This window comes from Micromys minutus (genome assembly GCF_963924665.1).
Source record: "Micromys minutus genome assembly, chromosome: 6".
In the NCBI taxonomy this organism is placed as follows: Eukaryota; Metazoa; Chordata; class Mammalia; order Rodentia; family Muridae; genus Micromys; species Micromys minutus.
In genome coordinates, this window is record NC_137975.1 from 81,898,457 (window position 1) to 81,921,945 (window position 23,489).

At 36.9% G+C, this 23,489-nt stretch overlaps 1 protein-coding gene and 1 pseudogene across 2 annotated transcripts in view; one reads left to right on the top strand and one right to left on the bottom strand.

Moving 5' to 3' along the window:
* GMDS (GDP-mannose 4,6-dehydratase) overlaps positions 1-23,489 on the bottom strand; it is a 594,697-nt gene that overhangs the window by 480,464 nt on the left and 90,744 nt on the right. The window contains exon 2 of the mRNA XM_080918622.1: positions 2,017-2,061. Within this exon, the coding sequence (XP_080774748.1) occupies positions 2,017-2,061 (45 nt within the window). The remainder of the gene's footprint in view (positions 1-2,016; positions 2,062-23,489) is intronic.
* LOC308421954 (histone H3.3A-like) lies at positions 11,111-11,515 on the top strand (annotated as a pseudogene). The gene has a single exon. The product of its transcript is annotated as a histone H3.3A-like (transcript).

Below are 23,489 nucleotides of genomic sequence, written 5' to 3' on the forward strand. Positions count from 1 at the left end.
CTATCTATTTTTTATCACCCTAATGCTTACTGTAATGAAAGCATAAAATCATAAAGCCTATTTTACCATCAGACTCCTCTTAATAAATCATTCTACAACTATATCCATCATCTCTTAAAATTGAGGCCAGCTAACTAAAATTAATAAAGGATTAAAAAAAAACTTTACTCTTATGACACGCACACAGATCATACTTTTACAATATTTGTGGAAGACTTTCCATTTGTCCTCTGAGTCTTGTCTTGTCCCCTCCCCTGAATAACTAATTAAGTTTTTTTCTAACAATTTATGGATCTCATTAAACTGTGTCTGTGATAAATTCCTCTGAATTAACTGTGATTTGAGAAGTCTTCTGCTGTCCTTCTGTAACAGAATAAAGTGCACTCTTTTAACTTCAAATGCTAATAGAATTCAAATATTTGCAGCTCACCCTGCAGTCCTAAGTTCTCATAGTGTCTATTTGCAAATCTTGCATCCTACCTGTCTCCTGAAGACTCATTGCGCAATGAGACAACTGAACAGAGCTTTACTTTTCCATAATAGTCTTCTTTGCCTTCTCCAACAGCACTTAAAAAGCAACACACACATGCAACTGTCCTGCTTGCAAATGGTTAACACCTACACAACATGACTAGTCCCAAGGCCACTAGTCCACTCATTAGAACAGCATATAGCCACAATCCTCCTGTCTACAGACTACATTCAGTCATTGCCTGTTACTTCTAACTTCATTTCTACTCATAGACCCACAGGTCCAACTTAAAGTACAACACCTTTGTGATTAGAGCATCACTCAACATATCTCCATCTTCAACACTGTAATGACTAGGCTTACTCAGCTCCTTATCCTAATTCTCTGGCAACTCAATTCCCATCACTGGCAACTATACATCTTTTGGCAGCCGGTCATGCATATATGAAACAGCACTTCAGATATATCCCTACCATATTTTCCTTATATTACATATTACCTTAACAGCTTGACTAAACAACTTCTTCCTAAAACCAATATTATTATACTACTTACTACTGTAAATCATTTGTTTTGTTGATTAGACCCAATTACTATAACAATCTATTTTTAGACATATATGTACAAAGATACTCCCATAATTACACATGCCTTACTTTAGTATTGAAGATATAGAACTACTATGAGAGAACAGAGAAGGTTCTAAATACTGCTTTGACTTCCTATACTCAGAGCTATTAGAAAATATTGAGTTGTAATAAAAAAAAAAAAACCTAATTCCATTTTCCTTCAAATTCTGTTAGCAACCCAAATTTCTTGCATTCTTTTCCATTTGTCCAATTGCACATTTATATTCAACATTGCTACAATTAATGGTGGTAAAGAGAAAAGTAAACAGAAAACTGTTAGCACAAACATCTCTAAAGCAGGTAAGGATATGGGTAAGCTGAAAGTTTTTATTGTGTATAGATCATGAATTTATTATATATAAGTACTTGCAGAAATGTTCTTTACAAGTAATGAATATTCACTAAACCACATGAGATTTAATACAAACCATCTCTAATATTGAAGAAGAAAACAGGATGATAACAGCAGCAGTAATGGCTCTCACAGAGTCATCTTCCATAAAATATACAGCTGCCTGTTAGAAAGCAAACACCTCCAGGTGTAAATCTTCCATGCAAGCTTGCCAGAGATCAGCTTGTATTTTATTGCTCTGTGCAATTTCCGAATTAAGTGGCTTTAACATGAGTGGAACTTTTAAATGTAGCACATAACATCATAAAGTAACCCTATCACAGTCAGACCCATGAAGGCTGCTGCCGTATCAATGCACAGGGGAGGCATGCAGAAGAGCTGAAGTCCATGTGCTCACCACAAGACAGACAGCACAATGAGCTGGCAGCAGCACCGGCGCCACCGCAGAGCCATGCTTGGATTCTGATTTGTTATCAGAGTTTCCGTGGAAAGCACACACAGAGGAAACAAGGCAGCTCCATCCTAGCAATCTCTGGCAACCCTAGCAGCACCAAGTCACTCACCTCATATCCTTTCTCCAGCAGGAATTCTGCCAAGTATGAACCATCCTGGGAAGAGAGGAAAGATTGACAAGAGTTACACCAAGGGTGACAGGTAAAGATTGGTAATCTACTCAAAGAGTTTGAAGACCATCTTTTGAAAGGAAATTTAAAAGAATAAAAATCATAGCACCCAAAATAAAAGCAAAACTGCTAATGACAACAAACACTGAATGCTTTTCCACTATTCACGGAGCAGACAGTAGTAGCCCATGTAAGTATCAGTGAAGTCAGGAAGGAATCAAAACCCAAGAATTAAAGCAACAGAGAGAGTACAACATCTCAGAATCTTGATCTGGGTTCAGGTTTTGCCACCTACAGGCTATGTAAAATATGCAACTATGTTAGCAAAGTAACTGCCTTGGTGCTACAGAAATAAAAACTTCTGGTGGGAACAGAATTTAATAAAGAAGCTCTGGAAAGTTCAGGGGAAGATAGAAAGCACAAGGTGTTGGCATTGTTGAGAAGTGCTATGCAGAATGGTGAGTGACCCCAAAAAGGTCTCATGGACCAAAGTTAGCTGCTAAGCCATAGAGCTATAGAAAATCACTACGTTTAGAAGGTTTTGAGGTATGGAGGGTTCAGAGGGTTTACAGAATGGGAAATAATCAAAACTGTTTGATCATAATATATATATATATATATATATATATATATATATATATATATATATATGTACATATATACAAATTTCTAAAGATACTGCTGCTGTTTAATGATTTAATAAATATATGAGTTTATCTTACAACATGCAGTAATTGCTACCTCAAGAAAGTTATCTAAATAAGCACTGGGAGTCTCAACTGGTAATAATTATTTTATAAATTGCTAGATAGAAGTTTCTATCTAACTAAATTTATGACACTTTAAGAGGGGAAAATATGACATATCTAATTAAACTACTCTGAGGTCAAACACTGAAATATGACTAGTCAAGGAGTATTAGCCTCCCTCAGAAAAGGGAGTTGGTCATGCACTTTGTAGCCAATCCCATAATTGCTCTTCAGCTGTCTGACCCAATGGGGAGTCCCTTCTATCCAACTCAAACTCAAATGTAAAACTAAGGGTACAATTAATGCAAATATGTGTTCTGAAAAGTAGCTGAAGTATTTGGGTTTTCTTGGGTTTTATAAGTTTAAAAAGCATCTCTTTGGAGTTCAGAAATTTCTACCAGATATTCCAGGAGAAAGAAAAGTGAAGCAAGTCTCAGTATTACCATGATCTCACCTAAAGGGGGACCTGGAGACATCCTATGGGCTCTGAAAATGACAAATGAGCATTTACAAAGTTGGTGTCGAAGTCCTACATGAATTCATGCAGAATGACAAAACCAAGCATACAAAGGGCACATTCTGTGGTTCATTAAAAACCCCAGCAGATTTTCTTCTGATTTCTTGACATACTCTGGTTTGTAGGCTGGTGTGGAGAAGAGAGCGTGGCCTTTACGTTTCTGTTTCACACCATATGTAGGTTTTTACATACATTTAGGTGCTGTCTAAATCAAATCACAAGGCTGATTATTTCAAGCCAGGACAAGCCAAGCTGACCTATATAATCACTGGAAGTTTAGTTTCCTTTTTGGAAGAAATGGTGTAGTCCTTTTATATTAAAAGAACATAATATTAAAGAAACAGCTGCAATGATAGTAATTTGATTCTAGCCTCTAAAGTCCTAGAAAGCAGACTTGCTTTCGTTACAGTATTGTTACCCTGAAGCTGCCAACACTATACTTTCTACTCTTTATCTGCTTGGAATAAAACAGAATGATTTTATATTGTACCACATTCACAGAATAGGGGTGGCAGGAGTCAGGGCTAGTGGTAACTGTGCTGGGCCTCCCTGAGTAGGGAGAGCTATGATTATTCAGAAAGCTGATGTGAAACAGACCTGACTAGGACTGAACTCTGTCAATAAGGTCTTGTTCTTCTCACCCAGGCTGCTCCTCAAACTTTCCAACCACATTGGAACATTCTGATCCAGCAGTGGCACTCACTTCCCCCTCATTTCCTTGCCAGGCCCCTCTAGTGATAGGGCCCAGGCTGCACAATGAGTGGGAAAGGAGCTGAGCAAGGGCTCTTGGTCCCAGGCCCAGGGAGCTCAGCTGGCCTTCCTCCTTCATCCTCCCCATTGGCCCTGGGGGACTCCTGGGAGACATGGTATCTGAGCAGGCAGCCAAACCAGCAGGATGGCTGATAGAGAATACAGCAATCAAACTGACTGAAATGTTGCACCAAGAATGAGTAAGTAATGTTAAGTTATGACAGTTGACTCCGGAAACCAAAGAAAATAGTATAAATCTACTCATTTGCTAAGACCCAGTATGAATCCTTGTCAAGTTCAAAATTTATTACTAAAAAATTTTTAATTGGATAATGTTAAACTGATGTTTTTAAACTTAATTCTTCATATGGTTATTAGAGGTATCCATTTTATATGAAAGTTTATACAATTTGAAACAATCACTATGGCTTTACTATTTTCAAAACACAGAAATAGTTTCTTTTTCTCTCACATAAGAACTTGGTAAGGAGAATTAAACAGTCATTTGGCATCTCAGATAACTGAGAAGTAGTTTAATACCACTCAAGTAGTTGTAGTTGAAACTAGTACTAGAATCCACTCTTTCATAATCTGAACTAGAAAATAATCACCCTCACTATTCTCCTGGAAGCTACCAAAATATGTCAAACCTCAACAAAGTAATGAAAGACCATTAAAGCATTCATTTTCAAACTAACTTGATTTGGCCCTTTTCCATTACAGGATGTTTTATGGATTAAACGGTGCTTCCAGTTTTAATCAAGTGACTCAATACAAAGAAATCCTGTAATTTTAGAATACTCCACCACTCAGAAGAAAAAGAAAAGATGAGTGCCTGGGATTTCTCATGAGGAAAAGTGCACCCCCCCCCCCTGCTTGGTTCAGGGAACCAGTAACCAGGCATTGGGTTATTCCCAGTTGGAGGACTGTGAGTGCAGAAGGGGTGCTCAGACCATCAGACACCAGGAACAGCAAGATCCAGGGACACAAGCCCGTTGAGAAGGCGTTCCAAGTAGCCAGGAGCAGGAGATCTAGGGACACAGGCCAGATACAAGGGAGAGGCAAGAACCAATCACTGACAACAAGACTACATATAAATACAGACAAAAAGATGGCAAGAGGAAAGGAAAAGAACATACCCCAGGGAAACCAAAACAACCTGGCAACACCAGAACCCAGCTCTCCTATCACAGCAAACAGCAGAATGCCAAACACTCCAGAAAAAGAAGACTCAGACCTGAAATCATACCTCAAGATGATGATAGAGATACTTAAACAAGAACCAGAGGAAAAGCATAAAGAATTAGAAGCTTTTAAAGAGGAAACAAACAACAACAACAAAAAAAAAACACTCAAAGAACTCAAAGAACTAGAGGAAAACAGAACCAAAGAGATGAAGGAATAAAAGAAGGAATTAAAAACGGAAATGGACACAATAAAGAAAACACTAAAAGACACAACCCTAGAGGTAGAAAACCTAAAAAAGAAATCAAGAATCACAGATGCAAGCATTTCCAACAGACTACAAGATATAGAAGAGAGAATCTCAGAGGCTGAAGACAACATTGAAAACATAGACAAAACAGTCAGAGAAGATACAAAAACCAAAAAGCTCCTAACCCAAAATGTCTAGGAGATCCAGGAAACAATGAGAAGACCAAACCTAAGGATAATAGGAATAGAAGAAGGCGAAGAATATCAATTAAGAGGCACAGTAAATATCTTCAACAAAATCATAGAAGAAAACTTCCCTACCCTTAAGAATGAGATGACCATGAGCATAAAACAAGCCTACCGAACTGCAAATAGATTTGATCAGAAAAGAAATTCCTCCTGACACATAATAGTCAAAACGCCAAGTGCCCAAAGTAAAGAAAAAATATTGAAAGCAGTAAGGAAAAAAGGCCATGTAACATATAAAGGCAGACCAATCAGAATCACACCCAACTTCTCAACAGAAACTATGAAAGCTAGAAGAGCCTGGAAAGACATCATGCAGACTCTAAGAAAACACAAGTGTCAGCCCAAGCTGCTATACCCAGAAAAACTCTCAATCACCATAGATGGAGAGACTAAGATATTCCAAGACAAAACTAAATTTACACAATATCTGACAACAAACACAGCACTACAACAAATTATAGGTAGAAAATTCAATACAAGGAGGGGAACTACATCCTAATAAAAACAAGAAAACTCCTAAGCAAGAAAACCAAAAGAAGAAAGACACACAGGCACAATTCAACCTCCAAAAGCAAAAATAGCAGGAAACAGCAATCACTATTCCTTGATATCTATTAACATAAATGGACTCAATTCCACAATAAAAAGATATAGGCTATCAGACTGGATACATAAACAAAACCCAGCATTTTGCTGCATACAGAAAACTCATCTCAGAGAGAAAGAAAGACACTATCTCAGAGTAAAAGGTTGGGAAAAAACCTTCCAAGCAAATGGCCCCAAGAGGCAAGCTGGAGTGGCCATTCGAATATCAAGTAAGTAGATTTTAAACCAAAAGTTATCAAAAAAGATAAGTAAGAACACTTTTTACTCATTACAGGGGAAATTTGTCAGGAGAAACTCTCAATCCTTAACATATATTCTCCAAATACAAATGCACCCATATTCATAAAAGAAACCCTAATAAAGCTTAAAACTACATTACCCCCCACACAATAATAGTGTGAGACCTCAATACCCCACTCTCACCAATGGACAGACCATGGAAACAGAAACTGAACAAGGAAACTGTAAAGGTAGTAGAGGTTATGAACCAATTGGAATTAATAGATATTTACAGAACATATCATCCTAAAACAAAAGAATACACCTTCTCCTCAGCACCTCAAGGCACCTTCTAGAAAATTGACCACATAATTGGTCACAAAAGGAGCCACAATAGATATAAGAAGATTGAAATACTCCCATGCATCCTTTCAGATCACCATGGTCTAAGGCTGGTCTTTAAAAAAAGACAACAAAAAGGATCAACATTGCAAATGGCCATTTTACCAAAAGCAATCTACAGATTCAATGCGATCCCCATCAAAATCCCAGTCTAGTTCTTCGTAGAGTTGGAAAGATCAACTTGCAATTTCATCTAGAATAACAAAAGACCTAGAATAGCAAAATCCATCCTCAACAACAAGAAAATATATGCAGGAATAACTATCCCTTACCTTAAGCTATATTACAAGGCAATTGTGCTAAAAACTACATGGTACTGGTACAGAGATAGGCACATGGATCAATGGAATAGAATAGAAGATCCAGAAATGAGCCCTCACAAATATGGTCACCTGATTTTTAACAAAGATGCTGTAAACATTCAATGGAAAAAGGACAGCCTCTTCAACAAATGGTGGTGATCCAACTGGTACTCAGCATGCAGAAGAATGAAAATAAACCCTTTCTTATCTCCTTGTACAAAGCTCAAGTGCAAGTAGATGAAAGATCTCCACATTAAACCAGGTACACTAAAATTATTAGAAGAGAAAGTAGAGAAAACCTTAGAACACATACGCATAGGAAAAAATTTCCTGAACAGAACACCAATGTCACATGCTCTAAGGTCAAAGATTACAAATGGGACTTAATGAGATTCCAAAGTTTCTGGAAGGCTAAGGACACTGTCAAGAAAACAAAACAGCAGCCTACAGAGTAGGGAAAGATCTTTACCAATCCCACATCAGATAGAGGCCTACTATCCAAGGTATACAAAGAACTCAAAAAGCTAGACATCAGAGAATCAAACAACCCTATTAAAAAATGGGGTACAGAGCTAAACTAAAAGTTCTCAATTGAGGAATACTGAATGGCTGAGAAGCATCTAAGGAAGTGCTAGACATCATTAGCCATCAGGGAAATGCAAATCAAAACAATCCAGAGAGTCCATCTTACACACCAGTCAGAATGGGTAAGATTAAAAATTCAGATGACAGCAGATGCTGCTGAGCATGAAGAGAAAGAGGAACACTTCTCCACTGTTGGTGGGGTTGTAAACTGGTACAACCACTCTGGAAATCAGTGTGGGGATTCCTCAGAAAATTGGACATAGTACTACCTGAAGAACCAGTTATTCCACTTCTGGGCATATACCCCAGAGATGCGCTAACATACAACAAAGGCACTTGCACCACAATGTTCATAGCAGCCCTATTTATAATAGCTAGAAGCTGGAAAGAACCCAAATGTCCTTCAGTAGATGAATGGATACAAAAATTGTGATATATTTACACAATTTTACATTCTGTTTTACATGTACTTTATGCTCATTGTAACTAATAAGAACTTAATGCACACTATCAAACCTTTAAAAAAAAAAAAAAACCCAAGCACTTACAAAAATGTATTCCTATACTTTTATACAAAAAATGCTTAAAATTTGTACATTCATCTTTGTTTTTTAAAATAAAGTTTTTTTAAAAAAAGAAATGTTCAACATCCCTAGTCGTCAGAGAAATGCAAATTAAAACCATGGTAAGATTCCACCTCATACCAGTCAGACTATCTAAGATCAAAAACTTAGGTGACAGCAGATGCTGGTGAAGAAGTGGAGAAAGAGGAACACTCTTCCACTGTTGGTGGGACTCCAAGCTGGTGCAACCACTCTGGAAATTAGTCTGGAGTGTCATCAAAAAATTGAACCTAGTGCTACCTGAGGACCCTCCATACCACTCCTGAACATATACCCAAAAGTAGCTCCAATATCTAACAAGGACACATACTCATCCATGTTTATAGCAGCTTTATTTATAATTGCCAGAAGCTGAAAAGAACCCAGATGTCCCTCAACAGAGGAATGGATACAGAAATGTGGTACATATACACAATGGAATACTACTCAGCTATTAAAAACGAGTTCATGAAATTCCTAGGCAAATGATTGGAACTTGAAGCTATCATCCTGAGTGAGGTAATCCAGTCACAAAAGATCATTCAGGGTATGCACTGACTTATAAGCTACCCCCGCAAGAATAAAGAAAAGAAAAAAGCTCAGAATATCCAAAATCCATCCACAGAACTTATAAAACTCACAAAGAAGGAAGACAAGAATGTGGATGCCTCAGTTCTTCTTAGAAGGGAGAACAAAACAGGGGAGGAAATGCAAGGTCAAATAGAGGAGCGGGGATTGAAGAAAAGATCTACAGAGACTGCCTCACCTGGAGAACCACAGCATATACAGCCACTAAAGCCAAGCACTATTGTTGATGCCAAGAAGTGTTTACTGGCAGGAACCAGACATAGATTTCTTTTCAGAGGTTCTCCCAGAGTCATATAGATACAGATGAGGATGATTGGAGCTAAACATCAGACTGAACAAGGGGGACTCCAATGAAAGAGTTAGAGAAAGGACTGAAAGAGCTGAAAGATTTGCACCCTCATGGGAAAAACAACACCATCAACAGCCAAGGCACTAAGGTGGAGAGAGTGATTGGGAGAGGGAGCACCTTCATGGAAGTAAGTTGAGGAGTGGAGGGAGGTAAGTTGGGGGGGGTATAACATTTGAAATATAAATATAGAGGATATCCAATAAAATTGGGAAAAAAGATGTCATACCATTATAAGCCTCCTAATCAATGAGCAAATTTATGTAAAAACTCACACATATTTTAAAAAAACTTAATTGTACACAAAAAAGTGGGTGCTTTGTTGGGTTTTGTATTGTTTTTTAATAAATGATTTGACTTTGATGTAAAAGCATTCAATTTCAAAACTACATTTGTTGGGGATTAAAAGACTGCTCAGACACTAAAAAGATCAGCAGCTCTTCAAGAGGACCTGGGTTCAGTTCCCAGCAGTCATATCACTGCTCATAACTTTCTGTTCCAAGGGATCTGCAGGCATTGGCTTCATAAAGTGCACAAATACACATGTTGGTGCAAATTCAATAGTTTTCCTTCCAGGTTTGAATTAACAGCAAATTAAAATTATAGTTACATAAGTTAGAAAGCAATTCCAAATGTCTGATAGTGTCTTTCTAGGTTCTGTAGTCAAATGATATAATAGGTTTTTAAAATAAATGTATCAAAACAAAAGAAATATGTGTAAATATCACAGTATTGACTTCTACCATGAAAAGCTTTAATTTCAACCTAAAGTTTCATACTTGCCTAACAAGGTCACAAATTAGCTTTTCTTATAGTTTTCAAATTTAGCTCATTCAAACCAGTGAAATCTAAGTAAAAACCAGACCATTAAAACTGCCATGCTTTCTCTGTAAGCACTGAGTATCTAGCAAACACATTTCTTTAAAACACACACTAACAAAAAAAGGGGGGGCTGTATCAAAACACATATTGCAGTACAAGTTCTAATTCACCCTATCCCTTTCCATAGACCTACAAACTGTAAGTAACATGGATTTGCATATAGGCTGAACAATATCACTGTATCTCAGACAACTTCACCATACTTTGCTATTGAAAATAAAGAGATACATCAATGGAAAAATCTCTGATTCTAATATTTCATTCTTAAAATACAGGTGTTCAACTTAATGTGACAAAACCACTGGCATGACAAAATATCATATCCTTCTGATATTCTTTGAAATATGTACAATCAGACAATCTGTGCTATGACTCTGACACAGAGAAACAAGTTTACATTTATGTATAAATTTTTAAGTCCTATAGAGTACAGTATCTTAAGTATTAACTTACACTAAATCATAAAAAAAAAAACAACAACTACTCGGGGCTGGAGAGATGGCTCAGCAGTTAAGAGCACTGACTGTTTTTCCAGAGGTACCGAGTTCAAGTCCCAGCAACCACATAGTGGCTCACAACTATCTGTAGTGGAATTCGATGTTCTCTCTCTTCTGGTGTGTCTGACAGCTAAAGTGTTCTCAAGATACATAAAATTTAAAAAAAATCTTTTTTAAAACAAAAAAAGAATTGTATGAATTGTGTTTGCAGCCTTTGCCGCGCCATCGCTGCTCTCTAAAGCCAGTGCAGCTTCTCCCTTGCTGAGCTCCAGCTGAAGGAGAAGCAGGTAAGGAGATGCCCATACCATGGCTCATACAAAGCAGACTGCCAGCAAATCCACAGGTGGTAAAGCACCCAGGAAACAACTGGCTACAAAAGCCGCTTGCAAGAGTGCACCCTCTACTGGAGGGGTGAAGAAACCTCATCGTTACAGGCCTAGCACTATGGCTCTCCGTGAAATCAAAAATCCACTGAACTTCTGATTTGCAAGCTCCCCTTTCAGCGTCTGGTACCAGAAATTGCTCAAGACTTCAAAACAGATCTGCGCTTCCAGTGTGCATGCAGCTCTTGGTGCTTTGCAGGAGGCAAGTGAGGCCTATCTGGATGGCCTTTTGGAAGATACCAACCTGTGTGTTATCCATGCCAAACGTGTAACAATTATGCCAAAAGATATCCAGCTAGCACGCCGCATACGCAGAGAACGTGCTTAAGAGTCCACTATGAGGGGAAACATTTCATTCTCAAAAGAATTTTTTCCCTCTTTTTCCTGTTATCAGTAGTTCTTAATGTTAGATATTTTTTCCATGGGGTCAAAGGTACCTAAGTATATGATTGCGAGTGGAAACAAAGAGGACAATCGGGTATTGGCAGTTTCTGCACATTCATTTGTGTGTGAATTTTTAATATGAATGCAAGATGTAAAGCATTAATGCAAGCAAAATGTTTCAGTTAACACATTTCAACAGTTCAACTTTATAACAATTATAAATAAAGCTGTTAAAATTTTCTGGAAAACACCAGCATTTGGATTTTTTTTTAATAAGTAATTTTCTTATTGATAGCAACTAAATGGTATTTGTAGCATTTTTATCATCCGGTAGATTCCATCCATTCACTATACTTTTCTGAGTTGTCCTACATGCAAGTACATGTTTTTAATGTTGTCTGACTTCTGTGCTGTTCCTGTAAGTTTGTTATTAACATACATTAAACTATAAAAAAAGAATTACATAAGAAAAGAAAACTAACTTTTAAATAAATTTTTAAAAAGCCCTACTCTGAAGCTAAAGTGTTTTGTTCAAATTTCAAATAACTGATATTTGTATTGTTAAAAGGCTCTTATGGTCCAAGGAACTTTTTTTAGTAATTTGATTAAAGATATTTAAATTTTATGAAATAAAAGTTTGCCTTTTCTTAGAATTTTCTGTTAAAATTTAATGAAAATATTTTCCATTTCTCCACCTAAAAATAATTTTCTCTTTTGTATAGTCCAATATAGTCTCTAGTTGGCCAAAGTTATAGGCTTGCTTAAAATTTTCTGATAAAACTTTAAAATTTAAAGAGCATTAATGCAGGATTTGGGCAACTCATTACCCTGTTTATTTTTAACACTTGAGAGGAAACTTCTAATCCAATCCACTAGATATCTGCTGCAGATGTTTATTTAACTTTTCTTCAATTTTTTTTTTCACACACAATATATTTCTTTTTCTTCGGGATTCAAAGCACAAATGTCATTCATGTTGAAACTCTCTTTTTTTCTTCTCCCCAACTTTGGTGATAATACTGATTATTTGTACTCATTTGTGAAGCAGTGATGATGTACCTACATTTTAAATTTAGAAATTTGTTCTTCAATATTTTAGCTAAAAATAACACTAATAATTTTTTAAACTATGTATTTATGTAAATTTAATTTTTAATTAATTATTGTGTGTGTCAGCGTGTGGGCATGTGTATGATGGAAGAAGCACATGTGCCATTGTATCTGTGTGTGTGTGTGTGTGTGTGTGTGTGTGTGTGTGTGTGTGTGTGTAGATCAGAGAATAATTCTAAAGATGTTTCTCTTCTTCCCACTTTATACAGAACCCAGGAATCCAGCTGAAATCCCCAGGCTTGTGTAACAAGTGTCTTTATTCACTGAGTCATCTCACCAGAATAAATATCTGAATTTAATCATGTAATAATGTTCATATTCATTGTAGGTCAATGTGCATCAAACATACAAATAAACACACTATAATTTCATAATTATACTCAGTTAGTTAATGTCAACACAAATACATCAGAAAACACATATGAAAATATATTAGTCAACACCATGATCAGCATGTTTTATTTGTCAAATATATGAAATGGCAACCAACCATTTTAAAACAAGAAAGTTGTTCCTTTAGCAAAAATATATTTGGCATTACTTCTATTTTAAAACTTTATTTCCTCAGTGTTTTAGTCAAATGTTGTTTAATATGTGGCTTCCAGCTTTCATTTAGCTGTTAGCATTGTGATAGACTCAGACATTTACATGAATTAACTTAATTTACACACTATTACTTTAGTGTGATTATCCCTATTACCTTAGTCTAATTGCCTCATGTCACAAAGAAAGTAATGCAGGAACAACTGCATGCTCATCCAAACTCATTAACTACTAAAGGCAAAACCAAGACAGGTGTGCAGATACTGAACCTTTCCCATCAATTCCAACTTCAAAACAAAGAACAGACACAATATGCAGTAACTGATAATTGGATACTAGCCCCAGAAATCTCTGAATACCCCAGAAACAACTTACAGGCCATATGAAACTCAAAAATAAATAAATAAATAAATAAATAAATAAATAAATAAATAAATAAATAAATAAATAAATAAATAAACCTGAAGGCCAAAAAGTGAAAGCCTCACTCCTTCTTAGAAAAAAAAAAAATAATAAGTGTATAGCACCCTCTCAGAGTGTGGTACACCTGGACCTCAACTCATTAATAATTCAAGAGCTAAGAATATAGCCTTGTGGCAATTTTTGGTATTCAAAAATCATTATGTTCAATCTATATACACCAAGAAAACTCTGACTGTTTCCATGTTACGTTCTGTTCTACATGTACTTTATGCTTATGGCAACTAGTAAGATTTCAATGCATACTATCAAACCTCTAAAAGAATCAAGTACTGACAAAAATATATTCATATAGTGTTATGCCAAAATGCTTTTAAAAATCTGTACATGTGTCTCTATTTTTTAAATAATGTTGTAAGAAAAAATATATAAAAATAAAAAGGTACTTAAACGATGAGTATAGTAAGAATTTTGGTTTCTTTAAAAACATAGAAATGTTATGTGAATGTTTTTGTTTTAATCCCGGGTGTGGGATATGGGAATGCATCAGACTGTCCACATCAGCTATGATTTGTCTCATGCTCTAACTGGGGCCTGATTCTGTCAGCTGATGATAGTTTACATTTGGGATTCTGTGGACTCTTCAGAAGGTATATAAATGCCAGAGCCCAGAAGAGGAAAAAAGCTGCTGCTCCCCCTGATGCTGGTAGTAGTTCCTGTTGCTGTGATTTGCTGAGCAGAGACTGAGAAGAAGAAAGTGGATATACTAACAATGAATATTGGATTTGTCCCATATTTAAACTCGACAGGAAGTAGTCTCAAGAAATCAATAAACCTTTCTCCTCTAACCTTCTTTCACTACTACCTAGTGTCAGAAGATTGGAAGGAATTGGGGGAGAAGGGTAGTAGATAAAGGAACCCAATAAAGTAGCCAAAAAGTATGGTTACAGATAAAGAGATTCTGTCCCTCTGATTCTGAATCTGGGTAGTTCCAAGAAGAGCTACTTTGTGAAATATAACTTTAAAATAGCTGGACAGGCACCCAGACAACAGCAAGCCCTGTCTGGGCCCTAATGCCTCTTGGGTGAGTTATTCTTTCCAACAAGCTAAAGAGGCTTCATATGATAACAACTGAGAAATAACAGAAAACAATGATAGAGTATTGTCTCTGTAAAACAATACCCAAATGGCAGGCAAAATGCCAGTAGGTTCATGTAAGTGAAGTGTTTCCATGTAACTGAGAAACTGAATCCCAAGAGTCCAGAGAGGCCTAACTTGAAACAGTTAAGGGAGTGGTACACACCAATGCAAAGTGACAGCAAAACCTTGTCAATCTGAATGACTCTTGAGGAAACCGACCAGCAAACTGCTACTGTATAGAAGAAAAGAATCCACAACAGTTTGCAAAAGGGTCCTAATAAAGAATGCACTTCCTCCGATTCTAAGATCCCACTCTTCAAACTGGCCACAGATCTGGTTGTCATGACCACTTGCAAAGCTAGAACACTGACTAAATAAAACAATACTATTTTTCACTACAAGTGAACTCACAGTACTTAAAAATTTGTGCAGCTCAGGCACAAATTCTTCAGAATTGTTGCCAGCATACTTGCTATTCAGGGCATCTATAAACTTAATCAAAACTTTCATAAAACTGATAACACTTACTTGGAAATTAATATACCTTCTAAGAAGGCTGGACTATGAAGAAAAAGCGCCTTAACAAGTTCCACCCCAAGAGAGCTGATCTCCCAGGATTTCTGTCACTCCTAAGTTTACAAGGGAGACCACCAATTTTGTACAATAACTAGCCAAAGAGGGATGGGCCAGGAGCGCACAGGGCACAGGAACCTGGAAACACACAGGGACAGAATCATTCCAGTTTCCATCAGCACACTGTATCTAATACTGAGACACAGCTGTCCACATCAGAATACAGCCAGGAGAGAAATGGTCTCCCAGTAGGGCTGACACACCAAACATCACAGTTCTCTGCACACCATTACCACCCAGAGAGAGCTGGTCTCCCAGGAGTGCTGACACACCTAAGAACACAGGCTCCAGTCAAAGACAGCAAACCAGAGATAAACAGATGGTGAGAGGCAAGCACAAGAACATAGCAATAAATCAAAGCTACTTGGCATCATCAGAACCCAGTTCTCCCAACACAGCAAGTCCTAGATACTCAAAAACATATGAAAAGCAGGATTTGGATTTAAATTCACATCTCATGATGATGGTAGAGGACTTTGAGAAGGACATAAAAACTCTCTTAAAGAAATACAGGAGAGCACAGGTAAGCAAGTATAAGCCCTTAAAGAGAAAACACACACACACACACACACACACACACAAAAAAAAAAAAAAAAAACCTTAAATAACTATAGGAAAACACAACCAAACAGGTGAGGAATTGAACAAAATCATCCAGGATCTAAAAATGAAAATAAAAACAATAAAGAAATCAAGAAGGGAGACAACACTGGAGAGAGAGAATCTAGGAAAGAGATCAGAAGTCACATATGCAAGCATCACCAATAGAATACAAAAGACAAAAGAATTTCAGGTGCAGAAGATGCCATAAAAAACATTGACACAACAGTCAAAGAAAATGCAAAAAGCTCCTAACCCAAACATCCAAGAAATCCAGGACAAGAGAAAAAGACTAAACCTAAGGATAATAGGTATAGAAGACAGTAAAGATTCCCAACTTAAGGGGCCAGTAAATATCTTCAGCAAAAATTATTAAAGAAAACTTCCCTAACCTGAAGAAAAAATGCCCATGAACATACAAGAACCCTACAAAACTCCAAATAGATTGGACGAGTAAAGAAATTCCTTCCATCACATAATAATAAAAACACCAAATGCACAAAAAAGAAAGAATATTAAAAGCATAAGGGTAAAAGGCAGACCTATCAGAATCACATCACACTTCTTAAAAGAGACTATGAAAGGCAGAACATCCTGAGCATATGTCATACAGACCCTGAGAGAACACAAAGGCCAGCCCAAGCAACTATATCCAACAAAACTTTTAATTACCATAGATGGAAAAAACAAGATATTCCATGACAAAAGGAAATACACACAATATCTTTCCACAAATCCAGACCTATAAAGAATAATATAGAGAAAGCTCCAACACCATGAAAGATAATACACCTTAGAAAAAGCAAGAAAGTATTGTACTTTCAACAAAACCAAAAGAAGATAGCCACTCAGACATAATTCCACCTCTAACAACAAAAATAACATTTTCCTTAGTATCTCTTGACATCAATGGACTCAATTTCACAATAAAAAAAACATAGACTAACAGACTGGAAGCATAAACAGGTCTCACATTTTACTGCATGCAGGTAATGCACCTCAGTGACGAAGTAATACACTGCCCCAGGGTAAAAGGCTGGAAAAAATTTTTCCAAGCAAATGGGTCAAAGAAACAAGCAGAAGTAGCCATTCTAATATTAAAAAAAATCAATATACTCATCAAAGCAAGAATCTACCAAGGTAAATTCTCAATTAAGAACATCTATGCTCCAAATGCAAGGGTACCCACATTCATAAAAGAAATCTACTAATGTTCCAAGCACAAATTACACCTCACACAATGATAATGAAAGACTTCACACCCCATTCTTTTTTTTTCATTTGTTGTGATTTCTTTTAAACTTTATTTTAAAAAACAAAGATAAATGTACAAATTTTTAAGCATTTTTGCATAAAAGTATATGAATACATTTTTGTAAGGTTATAACTAAGTATTTGTCGGTACATATACATGCACATATGTATATAAGTAACAATAATATAGGAAAAGAGGTAATTAATTTGAGGGGATAGGAGAGAAACTTGGAGGGGCTGTAGGAAGGAAAGGAGGATGTGATACAGTTCTATTTTAATTAAAATATATTCTTTTGTTTTCTTGACCTTCACACAGTCTGTGAGTTGTTTCTGGGGTGTTCAGAACTTTCTGGGGTTAGTATTAGTGACTGCATATTATGTCTGTTCTTTTATGACTGGGTTATCTCACTCAGGATGATATATTCTAGATACATCCATTTACTTAAGAATTTCATTAAGCCATTGTTTCTGATAGCTGAGTAGTATTCCATTGTGTAAATGTACCACAATTTTTGTATCCATTCATCTACTGAAGGACATCTGGGTTCTTTCCAGCTTCTGACTATTATAAATAGAGCTGCAATGAAAATTGTGGTGCATGTATCTTTGTTGTATGTTGGACAGTCTCTGGGGTAAATGGCCAGAAGAGGAATAACTGGGTCTTCAGGTAGTACTATGTCCGTTTTTCTGAGGAACCGCTAGACTGATTTCCAGACTGGTTTTATCAGTTTACAATCCATCCCATCAGCAGAGAAGAAGTGTTCCTCTTTCTCTACATCCTCGCCAGCATCTGTAGTCATCTGAGTTTTGGATCTTGGCCAAACTATCTGGTGTGAGGTATAATCTCAGGGTTATTTTGATTTGCATTTCCCTGATGTCTAAGGATGTTGAGCACTTCCTTAGATGTTTCTCAGCCGTTCGATATTCTTCGATTGAGAACTTTTTGTTTAAGTCTGTACCCCATTTTTAATAGGGTTATGTGATTCTCTGGTATTTCGCTTTTTGAGTTCTTTGTATACCTGGGATATTAGGCCTCTATCTTATGTGGGGTTGGTAAAGATCTTTTCCCACTAAGTTGGCGACTGTTTTGTTCTCTTGACAGCATCTTTAGCCTTACAGAAACTTTGCAATCTCATTAAGTCCCATTTGTCAGTCTTGACCTTAGAGCTCGAGCTATTGGTGTTTTCTTCGGGAAATTTTCTCCTGTGCCTAAGAGTTCTAAGGTTTTCCATACGTTCTCATCTAATAGTTTCAGTGTACCTAGTTTAACGTGAGATCTTTAATCTACTTGAACTTGAGCTTTGTACAAGGAGATAAGAAAGGGTCTATTTTCATTCTTCTGCATGCTGAGTGCCAGTTCGACCAACACCATTTGTTGAAGAGGTTGTCCTTTTTCAATTGAATGTTTACAGCTCCTGTGTCAAAAATCAGATGACCATATATGTGAGGGCTCATTTCTGAATCTTTTGTTCTATTCCATTGATCCACGTACCTATTTCTTGTACCAGTACCATGCAGTTTTCAGCACAATTGCCTTGCAATGTAGCTTGAGGTCAGGGATAGTGATTCCCGCAGATGTTTTCTTGCTGTTGAGGATGGATTTCACTATTCTAGGTCTTTTGTCATTCCAAATGAAATTGCACATGGCTCTTTTCAACTCAGTGAAGAAGTGGGTTGGAATTTTGATGGGAATTGCATTGAATCTGTAGATTGCTTTTGGTAGGATGGCCATTTTTAAAATATTGATCCTTTCAATCCATAAGCATGGGAGAGCTTTCCATTTTCTGAGATCTTCCTCGATTTCCTTTTTTAGAGGTCTGAAGTTCTTGTCATACAGGTCCTTCACTTCCTTAGTTAGAGTCACAACAAGGTATTTCATAGTTTTTGTGACTATTGTGAAGCATATCTTTTTTCTAATTTCTTTCTCCACATGTTTGTCCTTTGAATATAGGAAGGCTAATATCCGGCCACTTTGCTGAACTTTTTTATCAGCTATAGGAGTTTTCTGGTGGAATTTGTGGGGTCGCTTAAGTACACTATCGTGTCATCGGCAAATAGGGATGTTTTTACTTCTTCCTTTCCAATTTGTATCCCTTGATTTCCTTTTGCTGTCTAATTGCTCCAGCCAGGACTTCCAGCAGTATGTTGAATAGGTAGGGGGAGAGTGGGCGGCCTTGTTGAGTCCCTGATTTTAGTAGAATTGCTTCAAGTTTCCCACTCTTAAGTTTTATGTTGCCTGTTGATTTGCTGTATATTGCTTTTATTAAGGTATGGGCCTTGGATTCCTGTTCTTTCCAAGACTTTTAACATGAAGGGGTTTTGAATTTTGTCAATGCTTTCTCAGCATCTAGTGAGATGACCAGGTGGGTTTTTTCTTTGAGTTTGTTTATATGGTGAATTACATTGATGGATTTCCGTATTTTAAACCATCCTGCATGCCAGGGATGGTGATTACTTGATCATGGTGAATGATCATTTTGATGTGTTCTTAGATTCGGTTTGCAAGGATTTTGTTGAGTATTTTTGCATCAGTGTTCATAAGTGAGATTGGTCTGAGGTTCTCTTTCCTTGTATGGTCTCTGTGTGGTTTGAGAATGAGGGTTATTGTAGCCTCAAAAAATGAATTAGGTAGTGTTCCATCTGATTATACTTTGTGGAATAGTTTGGAGAGTATTGGTATTATGTCATCAATAAATGTCTGATGATAACATTCTGCACTAAACCCATCTGGACCTGGGCTTTTTTTGGTTGGGAGGCATTTGATGACTGCCTCCATTTCTTTAGGTGTTATGGGATTATTTAGATTGTTTACCTGGTCCTGATATAACTTTAGGATCTTGTATCTGTCTAGGAATTCATCCATTTCCTCCAGATTTTCCAGCTTTATTGAGTATAGGCTTTTGTAATAGGATTTGATAATTTCTTGAATTTCCTCATTTTCAGTTGTTATTTCTCCATTTTCCTTTCTGATTTTGTTAATTTAGATACTCTCTCTTTGCCCCCTAGTTAGTGTAGCTAAGGGTTTATCAATCTTGTTGATTTTTTCAAAGAGCCAGCTCTTGGTTTTATTAATTCTTTCAATGGTTCTGTTTGTTTCTATTTGGTCTATTTCTGCCCTAATTTCGATTATTTCTTGCCGTCTACTCCTCTTGGGTGTATCTGCTTCCTTTTGTTCTAGAGCTTTCAGCTGTGCTGTCAAGTTGCTGATGTATGCTCTCTCCAGTTTCTTTTTAGAAGCACTTAGGGCTATGAGTTTTTCTCTCAGTACTGCTTTCATTGCATCCCATAGGTTGGGTATGTTGTGTTTTCATTTTCATTGAATTCTAGAAACTCCTTAATTTCTTTCTTTATTTCTTCTTTGACCCTGCTGTCATTTAATAGAGCATTGTTTAGTTTCCATCTGTATGTGAGCTTTTTGTTGTCTTTGTTGTTGTTAAAGACCAGCCTTAGACCATGGTGATCTGAGCGGATGCATGGGAGAATTTCAATCTTCTTCTATCTATTGAGGCTCGTTTTGTGACCAATTATGTGGTTAATTTTCGAGAAGGTGACATGAGGTGCTGAGAAGAAAGTGTATTCTTTTACTTTAGGATGATATGTTCTGTAGATATCTATTAATTACAGTTGGTTTATAACCTCTGCTAGTTTTACAGTGTCCTTGTTCAGTTTTTGTTTACCTGATCTGTCCATTGGTAGAGTGGGGTGTTGAGGTCTCCCCCTATTATTGTGTGCAGTGCAATGTATTTTTTGAGCTTTAGTAGTGTTTCTCTTATGAATATTGGTGCATTTGTATTTGGAGCATATATGTTAAGGATTGAGAGTTCCTCCTGACAAATTTCCCCTGTAATGAGTAAAAAGTGTCCTTCCTTATCTTTTTTGATAACTTTTGGTTGAAAATCTACTTACTTGATATTAGAATGGCCACTCCAGCTTGCCTCTTGGGGCCATTTGCTTGGAAGGTTTTTTTTCAACCTTTTACTCTGAGATAGTGTCTGTCTTTGTTTCTGAGATGAGTTTCTTGTATGCAGCAAAATGCTGGGTTTGTTTATGTACCCAGTCTGATAGCCTATATCTTTTCATTGGGGAATTGAGTTCATTTATGTTAACAGATATCAAGGAATAGTGGTTGCTGTTTCCTGCTATTTTTGCTTTTGGAGGTTGAATTGTGCCTGTATGTCTTTCTTTTTTTCGTTTTCTTGCTTAGGAGTTTTCTTGTTTTTAATAGGATATAATTTCCCTCCTTGTATTGGGTTTTCCACCTATAATTCGTTGTGGTGCTGGGTTTGTTGTCAGATATTGTGTAAATTTAGTTTTGTCTTGGAATATCTTAGTCTCTCCATCTATGGTGATTGAGAGTTTTTCTGGGTATAGCAGCTTGGGCTGACACTTGTGTTTTCTTAGAGTCTGCATGATGTCTTTCCAGGCTCTTCTAGCTTTCATAGTTTCTGTTGAGAAGTTGGGTGTGATTCTGATTGGTCTGCCTTTATATGTTACATGGCCTTTTTTCCTTACTGCTTTCAATATTTTTTCTTTACTTTGGGCACTTGGCGTTTTGACTATTATGTGTCAGGAGGAATTTCTTTTCTGATCAAATCTATTTGCAGTTCGGTAGGCTTGTTTTATGCTCATGGTCATCTCATTCTTAAGGGTAGGGAAGTTTTCTTCTATGATTTTGTTGAAGATATTTACTGTGCCTCTTAATTGATATTCTTCGCCTTCTTCTATTCCTATTATCCTTAGGTTTGGTCTTCTCATTGTTTCCTGGATCTCCTAGACATTTTGGGTTAGGAGCTTTTTGGTTTTTGTATCTTCTCTGACTGTTTTGTCTGTTTTCAATGCTGTCTTCGGCCCCCAAGATGCTCTCTTCCATCTCTTGTAGTTCATTGGAAATGCTGGCATCTGTGACTCCTGATTTCTTTTTTAGGTTTAATACCTCTAGGGTTGTGTCTTTTAGTGTTTTCTTTATTGTGTCCATTTCCGTTTTTAATTCCTTCTTCATCTCTTTGGTTCTGTTTTCCTCTAGTTCTTTTAATGTTTTTCTTGTTTCCTCTTTAAAAGCTTCTAATTCTTTATGCTTTTCCTCCTGTTCTTGTTTAAGTATCTCTATCATCATCTTGAGGTATGATTTTAGGTCTCCGTCTTCTTTTTCTGCAGTGTTTGGCATTCTGCTGTTTGCTCTGATAGGACAGCTGCGTACTGGTGTTGCCAGGTTGTCTTCGTTTCCCTGAGGTACGTTCTTTTCCTTTCATCTTGCCATCTTGTTGTCAGTCTTGTGTCCCTGGATCACTGCTGGATCACTGCTGGCTCACTGCTGACTCACTGTTGTTCCTTGTGTTGAATGGTCTGAGTGTGCGTTCCTCACTCCATGTTTTCTGGCTGGGAATAGCCCGATGCTGGGTTACTGGTTCCCTGAAGCAAGCTGGGGTGGGGAGGGGGAACCGGGGGACCGCACTTTTTTGGGCGCTCGACAGAGATCTCTCTGCATCCCGGCTAGTCCGATGTCTCCTTGACAGTCCTGTGTCCCTGGCTCACCGCTGGCTTGCTGCTCTTCACACCCCATTTTTATCAATGAACATATCATAGAAACAGAAAAAAAACACAGACACAGTGAAACTAACAGAAGTTATGAACTAAATGGATTTAAAAGATAACTATAGAACATTTCATCCTATAATAAAAGAATACAACTTCCTCTCAGCACCTCACAGTGCCTTCTCCAAAACTGACCATATAATGAATGACAAAACAGGCCTCAAAAGATACAAGAAGATTGAAATAATCCCATGCATCCTATCAGATCACCAAAGACAAAAGCTGGGCTTCAATAACAACAAAAATAAGAGAAAGTCTACATACATATGAAAGATGAATATTACCCTACTCAATTATAACTTGGTCATGAAAGAAATAAAGAAAGGAATTAAAGACTTTTTAGAATTTAATAAAAATGAAGGCACAACATACCCAAACTTATAGGACACAATGAAAGCAGTGCTAAGAGGAAAACTCATTGCTGAGTACCTTCAAAAGGACACTGGAGAGAGCATACACTGGCAACTGGACAACACAACTGAAAGATGTAGAACAAAAAGTAGCAAATACATTCAAGAGAAGTAGATGGCAGGAAATAATCACACTCAGGGCTGAAATCTACTAAGTAGAAACAAAAAGAATTGTATGTCAACAAAACCTGGGACTGGTTTTTTAGATAGATAGAT